At 35.4% G+C, this 14,961-nt stretch overlaps 1 protein-coding gene across 14 annotated transcripts in view; it reads left to right on the top strand.

Annotated features, from left to right (window-relative positions):
• The window catches only part of DOCK9 (dedicator of cytokinesis 9), a 113,120-nt gene that overhangs the window by 76,488 nt on the left and 21,671 nt on the right, over positions 1-14,961 (top strand). For 5 of the 14 annotated variants that reach the window (XM_063149587.1, XM_063149590.1, XM_063149582.1 and 2 more), the window contains exons 29-38: positions 666-749; positions 1,360-1,471; positions 3,789-3,967; positions 4,738-4,854; positions 5,558-5,678; positions 6,195-6,328; positions 9,448-9,562; positions 10,424-10,490; positions 11,920-11,967; positions 14,345-14,388. In XM_063149587.1, the coding sequence (XP_063005657.1) occupies positions 666-749; positions 1,360-1,471; positions 3,789-3,967; positions 4,738-4,854; positions 5,558-5,678; positions 6,195-6,328; positions 9,448-9,562; positions 10,424-10,490; positions 11,920-11,967; positions 14,345-14,388 (1,021 nt within the window). Of the gene's footprint in view, positions 1-665; positions 750-1,359; positions 1,472-3,788; positions 3,968-4,737; positions 4,855-5,557; positions 5,679-6,194; positions 6,329-9,447; positions 9,563-10,423; positions 10,491-11,919; positions 11,968-13,688; positions 13,826-14,344; positions 14,389-14,961 lie in introns of all 14 variants that reach the window. The other 9 variants (XM_063149580.1, XM_063149588.1, XM_063149578.1 and 6 more) reach the window with 2 other exon arrangements.

Genomic DNA, 14,961 nt, shown 5'->3' with positions numbered 1-14,961 from the left:
TCAATAATATTGCTTCTGTATGGATGTTATGAAATCTTAAAGCCAACTCATATAAAGCTGAACATGCATAAAGCCTTTTAAATATAGTTTTATGTCCGTGTTAAAATGCTTTGAAGTATGATTTACATCTTCTGTAAACAAGATGACATCAATTCAGAAATTTGGTAATTTAAGAAATGAATTTGTATTTTATTCAAAATGTATTTTGCTTTTTCTTTTTTGTTCCTTTAAAAATATCATCTGGGTTGCCTTCAGATCCCGCAAAAGTTTTCAGCAGTGCTTTGTTTGAATGCATTTTATTTCACTGTCTTTCATTTTTCAGCCAATAATATCTACAAGGGATAAAAAAGGATGGGAACTGAAATGGCAGATAAAACTTCTAGCAGCATGACCTTTTCATTTCTGTCAAGATTCTTTTCAAACTGCTTTTTATATGTGATTTATAATCAGCACTCCTAAGGGAAAATTTGATATTCATATATAATATATATACATTGTATATATGTATACATGTATTTAGTTTGCTTGTTTTATTGTTTTTTATATTCAAACTGAAATGTCAATAATGTGTTTCAAAAATAAACTTGTTAAATACAGAAATATAATTACTGAATGCAGAGACAGTAGTAAATCAATTCTATTTTGGTTTTGCTTGTTCTCCCCAGAGGTGTTTCACTTTTATGGATAGAGGCTTTGTTTTCAAGCAGATCAATAACTACATCAGCTGCTTTGCCCCAGGAGATCCAAAGGTACTCAGTGTTTTTAAGCAAGCTATTTTTAAGTGTTGTCTCTTCTTGATGCATGGGGATAAAGTCCTGCATGAAGTCTTTTCCCAGTTACATTAGAAATCCCTGCTCTGTGCCTACAGCATTTTTTTTTTCCATCAAAGCAGTGTTTCCTATTTTGATTCCCATCTTCAGGTGCAATTTTGCCACACTAGAGTGTGTGAATCTCAGAAGTAGTGGGATGTGGGGGTGCCACACTAAGCAGAAATTTTAAGCATGAGTGCAAGAAGTCTGAAGTTGGAAGAGTTGATACTGAATATTGTAAGCTACACGTACTGGAGTGGGGAAAGCACATATCAGATGCCCAAAGAGATTCTGCTGTGTGTCCAAACTTTTCTTACATCAATACATAATATGGTTGTAAACTTTGGACAATGGGAATAGTAAATAGGAACAGTTGTTAAGTATGAGTTATTCTGGATTTATTTTGTGCTGACATGTGGAACTTTGACAGGTATCTGTATCTAACATAGTGCAAGACTGAAATGAATCAGCCTTTTGTGTTAGAAATTTGTTTTTAATATGTTATTCAAATCACTGCATCAGTTGTTTAACTTATACTTTCTTTTTGCAGGCTCTTTTTGAATTCAAATTTGAATTTCTTCGTGTAGTCTGTAATCATGAGCACTATATACCACTGAATCTACCAATGCCATTTGGAAAAGGCAGAGTTCAGAGATACCAAGGTAAATTCTTCCAAAGTAGTGTATGGCATGTTTCTTGTATGTCAGCTTTTTATTATTAGATGTGTACACGGTGTAACTTCAGGTCTGTGAGATGATGGAAAGCTTGAAATTGTTAAATACAGTCTAAAGTCTATTTGTTAATAAGTCTAATTGCTAATAAGTCTAAAGTTTCAATCCTTTCATTGAAGGTTAAAGGAAGTGCTTAGGTAGCAGAGTAGTCTTTCCAAAGAGAGACATGGTAAACTTTTTTTCATATATTCATTCAGATTTAAAGGGACTTGAGTATGTCTGTAGCCCAGTTTTCTGCTTTGACCATGTCAGGCCTTCCTTTCTCTAGAAATGCTAGTCCTTCCACAGCTGGTGTCATTGCAGGAATTTTTTCAATCCCAGGTGCAGAATTTTGCATTATTCCTTATGGACTTTGATTGCCATTTCTGTAGAATCTAGATTCTTCTGAAATGCAGCTCTGCCCTTTGAGCAAATGGACTGTACCTATCCACAAGCTTCATGAGGATGTGCTCCATCTCCCCTTTCAGGTTGTTGATGAAGTAGTAATAAGTAGGATAGTCCTTGGGAAACTCCTCTTGCAGCTGTCTCCAAATAGGGTACAAACCATTAACCTCCACCTATTGAGTGATCCACATAATTATTTTTCAAATTTGGGTGTCTCTTCACCTAGACTGAAATGTCCCAGCTTGGATACAATGACCATGTCAACATCTGCTATTCTCCCCTTACAACAGTTCAGTCTTAAAACTTGATTTAAAATTTAAAAATTTATTTTGGCCATTCCCAGTCACACTCTTCTCCTTCACTTGCTGAAAGGTGACTTCACCATGGCTTAACAAAGGTAACAGTGAGCAATCTGACCTGATCCTTATCCACTGGCACTAATTGTCTTTCTTGAAGATAGTTTCTGGAATGTTAAGGCCTGAGTCTCATGTCAGAGAAGGATAAAGTGACAAAGCTATGGAGTACTTCAGCCTTACCCAAGCCCACTGTCTTTAAATCACAATCCCCATTTAGCAAATATCCCATGTTTCCCTTATTCAGGGGTTTAATGCTCATGTAGTGGTAAAAGCTTTTCTTGTTTTTATTGATGTCCATTACCAGTGTCAGCTGTAGCTGAGCTTTGGCTTTCCTGGCACTCTCCCTGAATACTTCTGTATCCCTCTTTTGCAGCTCATTCTTGCTTCCACTTTGTGGGGTGGTTATTTTTTGTGTTTGTTTTTTTTTTTTAGTGTGGGTAGGAGCTCAGTCATGAAAGTTCTGTGCAGCCCAGCTGGGTTCCTGGTACATCCAGTCTTGTGCCAAAACAAGTCATATGTTTGCTATTGCTTCTGTGGCTGTGAAGACACAATAATTTCTTCCAGGCACTGAACTACAGCAGAAATCACTAAACAGAAGCAAGGAAGGTGCTTTTACAAGGAACAAGTAAACCTGCCTAACATATTTTTGTAGAATAGGCTATTTTTCCTGAAATATTTATTCAGTACACTCTGCTAGTTAGTTAAGTTGTATATCACTAATTAACACTTTCCTCAATGTTGAGCAAGATAAAGCAAGATTTGAGACCACAAGCTGAAGAGCTGCTTAGAACTTCTTTCTGTCTTTGGCTTTTTCAGCCTTTGGGAGTGTCTTGGATAATAACACTGTATAAATATTTTCATAGAAAAGAGAGACTATGAGCTGCTGGCTTAGGGAACCTTAAAAAATAGCAAAACCAGAGAAGACAGTGTTTCTGATTGCACAATAAAGAAGAGTATAAATTGCTCCCTGGGAGCTAGGAGTTCAGCCAGGAAAGAAGACCTTTTTAAGAAGTGTTTCTGGCTCTGTTTTGGTATGTTGAGCAAAAGATGTCTCAGGTGATGTGACTGGCTCTTAAGTGTGTTACAGGAATGCCTGTAGAGTGTCTGTATAATGGCTGTGCTGTCTCAGATCTGCTTCTCTCTGACTTAAGGGATTGCCTTACTGAGAGGGTTCTTTGGAAAATGAAAGTGCTTTGAGATTAGCATCTTGTTTTTGATCACTGTATTGAGCAATGACAGGGAACATGAGAAACTCTTCTTCACCTCCTCAGCTGACATTGTAAACATATATATGTTCTAATAAATGAGCCCTTCAAGCTGAAGTTTCTCTAAAGATGTCATATACTCAGTACATAAATAAACTGGATTCTTTTATTACACAAAAGGTACTTTATAGAGGGAGCAGGTTGCTGTGTCTGATGTGCTGGGTTTTACTTCAGCCTTAAGTTGATTGGTAAATTGATTTAAATAAAACCATTTCTTATGTGAAATTTGTATTTTACTTCCAGACCTTCAGCTGGACTATTCATTAACTGATGAATTCTGTAAAAATCACTTCTTGGTTGGACTGCTTCTAAGGGAGGTGGGCAATGCCTTACAAGAATTCAGAGATGTGAGGCAGATTGCCATTAGTGTGCTCAAGAATTTGATGATAAAGCACTCTTTTGATGATAGATATGCTACCAGGGTAAGTCTATTGCTATGCTAGTAGTACAAAATAATAAAGTTTAGGTGTGCACACCTATAAAGTTTTTTCTTTCATAGAAGAAACCCTTGTTAATTTTCAGCAAAATTATCTCTGCCCAGACTGTAATGAAAACTGTATTGAGACCAATCTGCAAATTCCATCTTTTTACCAAATTAAATGACAAAGCACCTTTTAATATAATTATGTGTGGATTTGCATTTTAGCACAGTGTACTTTAACTGCTGTGCTTAAAGTAATCAGAATTTCACAAGTGTGTTTCAAGATCTTAATTTCATAAAATATTAGCTCTTAGTATTTTGAAGCTGTCCTTCCATCATCTATTATTTATGAAATGGGTATAAGAAAACTACAAGTCATGGTGGTAATTTGAGTGATTTTTAATTTTCTGACTTTTTTTAACATCAGCAGTACTGTGGGGAAGCCAAAAAAATTTTAATGAAAGGTATCATTAATTCATTGAGCTAACATAGCATTAATTTACTTGGTTAGTCTTAGCTGAAATGACATTAATTTTTGGAGTTTTTCTGCATTTTATTCAGACAGTAAATAAAATTTGCTGATCTTTTGTAAATTAGAATGAAATACAGTGATGATCCCTGCTTTTGCCATTTATGAATGTGAGCTCTGGCTTGGCAAATATTTATTAAGTGCTTTTTTTTTTTTGCAATTAAGTAGTGAATAGATTAAAACTAGTTGGTGATGAAAAATTAAAACTGTAGTTTTTAAATGAACTGTTAAACTCTATTTAGGGCCATCAAGCAAGAATAGCCACTATGTATTTGCCACTCTTTGGTCTCCTCATAGAAAATGTTCAGCGGATCAATGTGAAAGATGTGTCTCCATTTCCTGTTAATCCTTCCAGCAATGTAAGTGACAATTTCTGTTTGGTATTCTGAATTGTTTTTATCATAATTTGTTGGTAACCTGTAGATGAAACACTGGCAAAAAAAGGAGCTTCAGAAGCTTCAGAATTCTGCAATTTTTCAGCGCAGTCCAGCACTGAAACAAATGGACCACAGAAAGATTGTTAATTTTCTAGAAATTAGAGAAGAACTTAACCCTAAAGGAGTGTGATTCTGAAAGAGCTATAGTGCAAGAGGGCTACAGGAGAATTAATTAAAATGCAGTTTGTGAAGGGTATATATTGATATGGCTGCACACAGCTATGGAATCTGAGATTTAATTATTCATGTATTTTACTTCTGTCCTTATCTTCTTGTGTTCCATTTAGTATTAAGAAAAAAAATCTCCTAAACTCTTCCAACATTTGCATCTTCCAAATATTTGCATGTTTGAAATAAAATTAATGTGAGCCTTTTTGAAATATCTGTTTTATAGTGTTTCAAATTCAACAGAATACTAATTTCTTCAATGTTTCCTGAGGTATCTTAAGTTTTAAGGTATCCCAAGCTTATGCAAATGTGAACATCTCCATTATTTTGAGCTTATTTAATAGAAATTAAAATTTAAGGAAGAAATACTTAACAAACATTTCCCTAGAAGACATGTCATATTCACTAAGTCCTTAATATAGGAAAATAATCACATTTTCCTCTCTTTACCAAACAGAGCACAAAGGATGATGCGCCAAGTTTGCCAACTGCAAGTCAGTTAGTAACACCACAAAAATCAGGAAACTCATTGGATAACAACCTTCCTAAAGATCTGTTTGGTGTTATCTCTGGCATTGGTAAGCACTTTAAAAAAGTAAAATAAAATAATTAAAGAGGAACTGTTTTATTTTTTCAGTCTGTACATAAAATCTGTCTTTTGGGATCTTTTGGGGTTTGCTATTTTACATGAAACTAAAGCTATTTTCTGGAGCAGAGCTGCTTTTTTCCCCTGTCCAAGGTGACAGTTAAATAGATATAAAAAATGGGAATAGTTTGTTGATTTTTTTTTTTTGATTAAATAGACATGCTTCTTCATGGAAGTGTGTATGTATTGCTACATGTGTTTTTTATGTATGTATCTACATAGTTGTACATAAGTCTGTGGGTATGTGCTTAGTCACCCTAAGACACATATATACTTTGCTGAAATTCTGGAATAAGTTTGTCTTCATTAAAAATAAGTAAATGGAATTAATTATTTGCTTTCTTAGAAATATATGGTGATTTTAAAAGTGTGACTGAACTATGGAGTGACTTGTGTGTATTGTTTGAGATTTTTATGTTGTTTGAGGTTGTGGTTTTATTTTTTTTAGCTTCCCCATACACCACATCAACTCCAAATATTAATAGTGTGAGGAATGCTGACTCAAGAGGCTCTCTTATAAGCACAGACTCAGGAAACAGTCTCCCAGAAAGACACAGTGACAAGAGCAATTCTCTTGACAAGGTAACAAAAAGAAACCAAGATGAATCCTAAAAGTGTATTTTAAAATTTTATCCTAAGTGTCATAGAAGTTTACTTCTCTGATCTCCATTGTGAATGGGCTTTCTAGAATAATTTCAAAGCAGTATTTTATATAATTTTTTTGTGAAATAATTGTCCTGTGAACTCCTTTTGCATTGCATTTACCGAGTTGTTTCACAAAAAATGCAAACAGATTTTCACTGTAGGGACAAAAGCAAGCAGTTGTTTCCTTTGCTAGTGGAAGGCACTAGATGAAGTGTATTGAATTTTGCTTGAGAGGATTGAATTCCAGTTAGAACAGCTTCCTTGATTTTTTGGAGACCACTCCATCCTTTTCTATGTTCAATGTACTTGGCATTTTTAAAACGTTGAAAGAACCAGTTTTTGTGCTTTCTCTGGGTGATTTCTTTTATCTTAGTTTGACTTTCCAAACCATTTCTTTAAAGCTGTTACAAATTAGGAGCTCTGGCTGCGGTAGCTATGAGGTATTCAGTCCTGTCTTTCTAGAGGTTGTGTCAATGCTGATCACATTTCATTTCCTTAGCTCTGGTTGTGCAAGTCACATCATGTTGACTTTTTCCCCTTGACCCTGACATGCCTCCGTGGGGCAGAGAGAGAAGCTTCTCAGAAGGCACTCTGCTCATGCTTTGCGCCCAGGTGGAGAAGAAGAGGAGAATTGTCACCCTCCAAAGAAAAACCGTGTCACTATGGATTTTTCACTTCTGACAATCCCAGCTTTGCCAGAGAACATTTTGCATACTGCTTTCTCTCTTCAGTTACAAGAAGTATCTGGTTTTTGTGCTTGGTATAGTTAAGCTTCTGAGTGAAGTGTGTGGTCAGTAGTTTTGCCGCTTCTTTGCAACAGTTGAATCTCAAACCCAATATATGCAATTTGACCACGTGAAATATGTTCAAATGTTAAACCTGGGGTACATGCACATGATCTAGTTCAAGCATAAAAAATCCAATCAGTTTCAATAACTGCAGAATTTGAGTCTTGGAGTCTTTGGTAGAACTGAAAGTTCTTTGGTATTGACCAAGGTAATAAAGAAATACCTTGGTATACACTGTTGCTAAATGGCAATGCTGTCATCTATTACTTAGTTGTCATGTTGTTGATTACTAATGTGTAGTGTTTTCACCAAGTAAAAGGGTTTTCAAAGGAGTCAACAGCCTTTGAAAATTCTACTCTGGTCTGCCAACTTAGGTAACAGAGGATTTATGTTTTGCATGCTGTTGATATTTTCCCCAAATAATACTTAATCCTGGCTTCTTATTTGTTGCTTTCTGAACTTTCTTTCTAGTAGATCAGTTGTTCAGTGCATGTTATTTCAAAGTTTTTGCTCATTGCTTGATATCATTATAGTGAAGAGCCATGTTTTTGTTCTAATTTTCTTTCAGAATAATCTGTAGTATTATGCTTGTGGAATCAGAATAGACTGGAAGTATATCAATTCCTATTTCAATATGTGTGTACTTTATTTATTTAGGTTATTGACATGATTCTAAATGAAGTAGCTATAGTCCTATTTTATCTGTATGTATTTTAAACAGTCTTGGTGGGATTATTATCTAGTGCTCTGGGCAGTTTCTTAAAGTGTAGGAAACACAATTCTGTTTCTGCTCTGTCACCCATTGATTGCCTGCCATGGCATCCAAAAAGCTGTAGAGTAGCACCTCCTTGTGCACCAGAGATATTTCAAAATAAACAGTTTTTTGAGGTCTTTTTGAGGTCTTTAGAATCTGCAATAATTGAGCTCACAGAAGTGTCCACCTCCTCCTAAATTATAGTAACTTCTGGCTATTCATCATAGTTTCACATTCAGTTTCACTGTGCATCCATTCAATGACTAGTATGTGATTTACACATTTACTGGTACCAGATTCACAGATTGGTTTAGGACAGGAATTCTTTAATGCAACAGAATGCATAAAAAGGGCTCAGCAGTGAATGGTTGCTGTGAAATAGTCCTTCATGGTTAGTGTGTCTCCTGCTTTCAGGGAGGAGTATGCCAGGAAGGGTTATTCTAATGTCACTTCTTGCTTTGTTTGTGAAACCAAGTGCTTTTCTCCGTTGAGTCTACCTTTGTATTTGTAAATTTTTTTATAGTAAGAGTTGTACAGATCAATTATACCAGACTGTTGACTTTATAGAAAACTTATGTCTGGTTCATTTTCCATTTGCATAAGTGCCATATTGGATGTGAGAATTAGGCACTATGAAGGGCATAATTTATACTTTAAACAGAAGTTTATGCAGTATATCTATAAAAGCTTCAGACTGAGGATTTTGTAACACTAGACTGTGTGGAAATTATTCTTTTACAAGTCTCTGCCCAAAGTTCAATTTATATATTTTTACAATTTTTAGTTTTCCATTTTGTTTGGTGGTATACATTTTGCAAGACCAATTATAGAGCTTTTATCTTTTTGCACAGATGATGGTATTGTGGGTTGCTGATAAACTTCCCACAAGTGCAGGAATGACATTAAAAAATGAAACAGGGAAAGGGTTTTGCTTTTGTTTGGGTTTGTTTGTTTGAATGTTGGGAGAGGAGGGGAGGGGAAGAGCAAGTTACTTAGTAGCAGTTAGTCTTCCAGAATGCATATTATTGCCCTTCATGTATCTTTTTCTTGAGGTTCTTATATCTTTAAATGGAACAAATTTTGTAGAGGCAGTCCTGTCTACAGTTCAGCAGAAGGTCTCTTGAAAAGCAAAGGAGCATAGATGTATCACCTAACAGTAGCATTTGGTTTTCAAGTATTTGATCTAAGCAGAAGGGGCAGGCTTGATTTCTACAATGTGAATACCTAGGTATAATTAACTTGTTCAATAATCACTCCTAGGTGACTTTTCCTTTTGCTCCTAGGGGAAAAAATTATACCTAGAAGGAATTAAAAACAAGCAAAGCAAAGAGGCTTAATTTGGTATACTTGGTGTGTGTAATGTGTGTTTTAGTGGCCTGTCTCTACATGAAACATTTTTGTCTTCATTCTGAGATCCTTTTTCTGCTGCAGGAATTATTACAGCAATTGAAAACAATTTAATTTGTTTTCAGTTTAAGAACTCTTCAGCCAAAATGCATCTCTTTGCTTTTCAGAACCAGCAGAGCAGCACTTTAGGAAGTTCTGTTGTTCGATATGACAAACTTGACCAAGCAGAGATCAAAAGTCTGCTCATGTGTTTCCTTCATATTTTAAGAAGCATGTCAGATGGTAGGTAATTCCTCCTGCTTTTTATAAATTCGAAGTCATTTGCTGGATTTATGCCTGTTATTTCAATAACTTCTCAAAATCAGCAGAATATTTTAGGTGTAGGTACCATGATGTGCTGCATTTTACAAATATGTGTGATTACTCAAATTAAACTCTGACTGAAACCTTGTAAGCATTAAGTACTCATTATTTATTCAAAGTGTGAGGTCAACTAAAGGACTTTTTAAGAAAGTGAACATTTGTGTGTGATGGTACAGTTTGGTTTGTAAAACAGAGGTGAAGAATAATTCATTGTTCTGTAAAAGTGTCTTGGGCTCTGTTCTGCAGAACTTGCTGTATTACAAGGAACCAAATGATTTGATTGTTGTATTTCCATTTCTGGAATATGGAGATGTTAGTGCTTCTTCATTCTCCTGGGATGTTTGTGAGATGATCCATTGAATTTTTGAAAGAGTCATGTTATCCTGAAGAAGGTTACAGAGGTATAGAAATAAGGCATGAATGGCACATCTTACTTGTTTGTTAGGATCATACATCTTGGAATCATCCCTGTCTGTGGTCAAAAAAAAAATTAATTCTAATTTAAACAAAAAGTTGGGACCCATCTGTAAAGAAGCAGGTTATAGGACTAACAGTCTGAAATATTTTGAAGTCTTGCGTTGTTATAGGGCTGTAGGCACTAGAGGCTACACAAATACTACTGTGTAAAATATGAACTAGGATGGGAATATTATGGGTTATTAATTAATATCATATTGCAGAAGCTCATTTGGAGAATTGATAGGAGCATTTGTATAATCAGTTTTAAGGAAAACTTCAAATAGTAATTGTTATCTTTTATATTGTTAATAATTTTCCTAGATGCATTGTTTACATATTGGAACAAGGCTACAAAATCTGAACTCATGGACTTTTTCACCATTACAGAGTAAGTTTTTTTTGTGCTTGTCATGCAGCTATATGTTTTGCTGTTCTGTGAACAACATAAGTGTGGATATAAGCATGTGTAAATGCTTTTTTGGTTGTTGTTGTTTTGGGGTTTTTTTTTAAATAATATTGTCCTGATCTGTTTGGAAGTCCTTAACTTGATGTCCCCAATTGCATGTCTGTCCAAGTCCATGGTAGTCTCTGGAATCAGACTATCCAGAAGGGATCTCAGGAGGTTCTTGGACAAGAAGCAGTGCTCAGAGTATTGCAGTGCTCGGGGAGGAGGAACCAACTGTCTTGATCCCCTTCTGCATTAAACTGTGTCTTGTAACGTCAGCTGTTCAATAGCAAATACATGATTGTGTAGCAAAACTGATTGAATTGCGTAACTTCAGAACCGTGCTCCTAGCATTCCTCATGTGTCCTCTGCTATTCCCTAAGGGAATAGGTGCAGGATGAGTCCAGTATTCCAGTATGAGTCCACTAGTCTAAAAGACAAGAAGATCTCAGAAGGGGGAGTTGAGGTTATTTTGTGCTCAGAATGACAAGTCTGGGGAAGGCAAACACCGTTGTGCTCAGGCAGGTTGGAGGCAGCTGAGCTACTCAAGGTCTCAGTAAAAAATGAAGCTGAGTTGAAGAGGCAGTAAGGCAGTCTGTACTCTCATTCTCAGCTGGCACATGGAAGACAGAGCCTGAAACTGGCTTTCATTTTGGCTTTACACTTTAAAGAAGAACTGTCAGGACATCTTACTGAAGGAACAAGGGATGCTGTGTTGTTTTCTGTATTATTGGAATAAATGTTTACAGTGTGAAAAAAGTAAAATAAAATCAGGATTACAGCCTCCACCCACAAAACTTCTCTTGATTTGAAAATATGACTTCTAGTTAATTAGTCATTAGTGTTGTGCACTTACCAGTAATATAGATTACTTTTTTAATTAAAATTTCTTGTTGTTAATTTGTCTTTGTCATCATCTTGTTTTAAAAGCATATTCCCTTTTGAAAATAGTTCTTCCAGAAACCCTGTTGTTATCCTGGAATTTGGAGACCTTAAATAAAACCCGACAAAACAAAAAAGCCAATTTGTACCTAAGTGAGTTTAGGCTGGGGTGGGGGCAAGCAAAATGTTTTGTCCTATTTTGAACACTTGCACACAATTTACAAAATTGGTGTAAATAGGCAATGTCTGGTTATCCCTTTGCTTCTCTCTTCCACGTTAGTTGTCCTGTCTTGTTGTCCATTTGTAGATAACTGACACATTTACCTTTCTTTGGCTTGGGGTCTGGAAGGGAATTTTAAGGCTGGTAGAAATAAAGAACTTTTATGATGCAAGAGTCTAAAGTTAACAGTAATTGTTGAATAATTCCAGTGTACATAAATCTAGAAAAGGTTTTTTTAAGTGTGGCTTCTCTGACTTGTGTTCTCTGCAGAGTGTGCTTACATCAGTTCCAGTACATGGGGAAACGATACATAGCCAGGTACTGTGTGGAATTTAAATTTCACTGTCTTGTTTGTTAATAATGGCACTGTGTAAGATATGCCTTGAACCTCTGTAACAAGCAAATTGCACAAGTAGAAGAGTTATTGTGGAATGATGCATAAGATTTTGAAGTAAGTAGCTGGTTACCATATTAACAAATCTGTATCCTGTCTGGAAGTCTGGTATTTGTTTAAGAATGTTCTGTGAGCTGTTTTTTAATGATGACTTTAGAATCCATCCCTTAAATGCTATCTTTTACAGCATTTTTTCCTTGAAATAATGTCATTGGGAAAGAAATTTGATAATGTTTTGTTTATTCAGTTGGCCATAAAACCACGTAAATTGAAATGTTTCAGAAATTTTGTATATTTAGTGTTTTTACTTGAAGGTAAGTAGTGAACATTCCAACACCGCTGTTTTTAAATTTGGAGTATGAAGAAAATCTGGGAGTCAGAAACTTGTATTAATTTAATATCTTTGGATTATTTTTTTTTAATACAAAGTGTTTTTAATGGAGTAAAAGATAGCAACTTCTATAGACCTTACACTGTTGTTGACATGGTAGTGTTATAATTAAACTGATGCGGTTAAAATACTGGCCCTTTTGAACTCAGTGAGAAATTTGTTGCTGACTTTGGATGGTAATACATTCTAACTATGATGTTAGCTTTTTTTGGTTTTAATGTAGATAATGTGAATCTTCTTCTACAGAATTGACTCTCTCCTTGGAGATTTTTCTGGGGGAAAAAAGGTTCACATAATATAAAAACCTCAAAAATAAATCTGGCTTTCTTAAGGTTTTGATTGTCATCTTTGTGTTCAAATGTACATCAAACTTTACAGGAGTCTATAATTCTCAGGCTTTTTATAAAATTCTTCCAACTGCTTTGTTTGATGAGTTTGTAGAGGACACTACTACACTTCTTTTTTGTTTACTCATCGCCTGGTCTGTGTGCTGCATGTTAATGTTGAAAATGCTGAGCTATGGAAAGCATCTGGTGTTGTGAATTGTAAATGTAACTTTCATGTCTTTCACATTGTCACTACACTGAAGTATATCACAGTCAATGCACGTGCTGTTAAAATACACAAATGACAGAGAACGAGAGGGAACAGGGAATTCTGCAGGTCAAGCACTGGTTTTCATTTTTCATCAGCTCTGGTGGTGGTACACAGTAGGAAGTTAGCCTGTACTGATTGCTAACACAGATCACTTTTCTGTTTTCTTCATTTGATTGCTGCAAATTTAACAAAGTCTATGGCTCTTCTCCCTTCCTGCTTGGGTAAGAAGTATATGATACTATCTCAGTTAATTCCTGCTCTCCTGTTGCATGCATGCTTTCTAATTTTACTGCTGTATGTCCTAACTTTTTTGCTAATTTTTTTTCAATCAAAATAGAGGATTCAGTTTTGGGTTCTGAATATTTTCAGAATATTTATGTTTGCAAATACCTTTTTTTTTGAAAGCTCTGAAGTAAATTTAGCACTTCAAGAGTGACTGCTTGTGTGCTTTTGCTTTCATGCTTTGAGGTTTTAAGGAAGAGTTTGCTGTGAAGCTTTTTTTGAGCTACCTATTTTTGTTTTATAAAGAAAACAGTGAATAGGTTGCATTATAATTCTTTCTATAAAACTTCTTGTGCTTAACTAACAGCACTTCCTGTCTTGCTGCAGTTTGACATGTCTAACTTTTGCTTCTATCCCATTTCACCCATCTTGCAGGAACCAGGAGGGGTTAGGATCCATAGTTCATGATCGAAAATCTCAGACATTGCCTGTTTCCCGTAACAGAACAGGAATGATGCATGCCAGATTGCAGCAGCTGAGCAGCCTGGATAACTCTCTCACTTTTAACCACAGTAAGTCTCATGACATGATAACATCTGTCATCCTCAACCAGTACCACAACACCAGAGACAGGTCCCAGAGCCACACCAGTGCATCCCAATGACTTTTACTGTTCCAGGTCAAACAAATAGCTGGAAGCAGTCCATGGTCTGTTCTCTGCTTTGTGATAGATCAATCACTGCTGGGTGCTGCCATAACATGGAGTGTGGTTAACTCTAGTCTATCTTAAAACTGTATTTTAATCTTTTCTTTTAGTTATGTACGCATCACACTTGTGCTGCGCATAGTTACAAAATTGACTTTTTTTTTTCTATTTGTTTTATTGAGCTTCAATTTTTTTCTTCTCCTATGTGGTCTTATAAATTACTAGTCTCAAATTAAATATATGTATTCTGACCATATCTCCATGTTTTGACATCCCCTGAGGAGAAATAAGTTTCTTAGAATTTCTACAAAGATTGCGAGCCCATGATTTAGTTTGTCTGGAAGTGAAAAAGCGTCCAATAATGAAGTGATTTTTCTGTTTTCAGTGTGAGAAAGATATCAAGTATTCTTGGAATTTCTGTAGACAATGGTAAGATTTAATCAGGTTGAAGTCAGCTTGTATAGACTGCTGTATTGAAAACTAAATCTGCTTGTGGCCTGTCTTTTTAAACATTCTGCTTCTAAATTGCAATATACTGTATGTAAAGTATTCTAAAGCACCATTTCTCAAATTTCAGCTTCAAAAAACAATGAAACTTGTTGACTAATTCAGTAAAATACAACACTGGTATTGAAGATTGTGTGCAGTAAAACTTGAGTTAACTGTATTTTCACTGTGTTCATTCTTTGATTTCTCAAAGCATATCTAACTGTCCCTTAAAATCTTTTAGCTCTTTTGCTGTAATATAAAGCAAAATTTAGCCTAATTGCACAAGATTTATTACGTTGTCTTGTGTAAAAGTGAAAAAAAAATCCCACAAAACCTCTCTATTCAGAAATGCATTATCACATCTGTTAAAATGTAAGAAATGCAATTGCCTGCTTTTAAAATGTCAGACAGTATGTGGAAATTACTTTTTTTTTCCCTTGCAATCAGTCTGCTACTGCTGTATTGTCATAGTTTCTACATGGTTGTTGATACAGAAAAGAAAGCCTTTACACT

The sequence above is a fragment of the Melospiza melodia genome, chromosome 2, assembly GCF_035770615.1.
Source record: "Melospiza melodia melodia isolate bMelMel2 chromosome 2, bMelMel2.pri, whole genome shotgun sequence".
Lineage (NCBI taxonomy): Eukaryota > Metazoa > Chordata > Aves > Passeriformes > Passerellidae > Melospiza > Melospiza melodia.
Note: the sequence above shows the minus strand (reverse complement) of the source record. Positions and strands in the feature narration are given on the sequence as shown.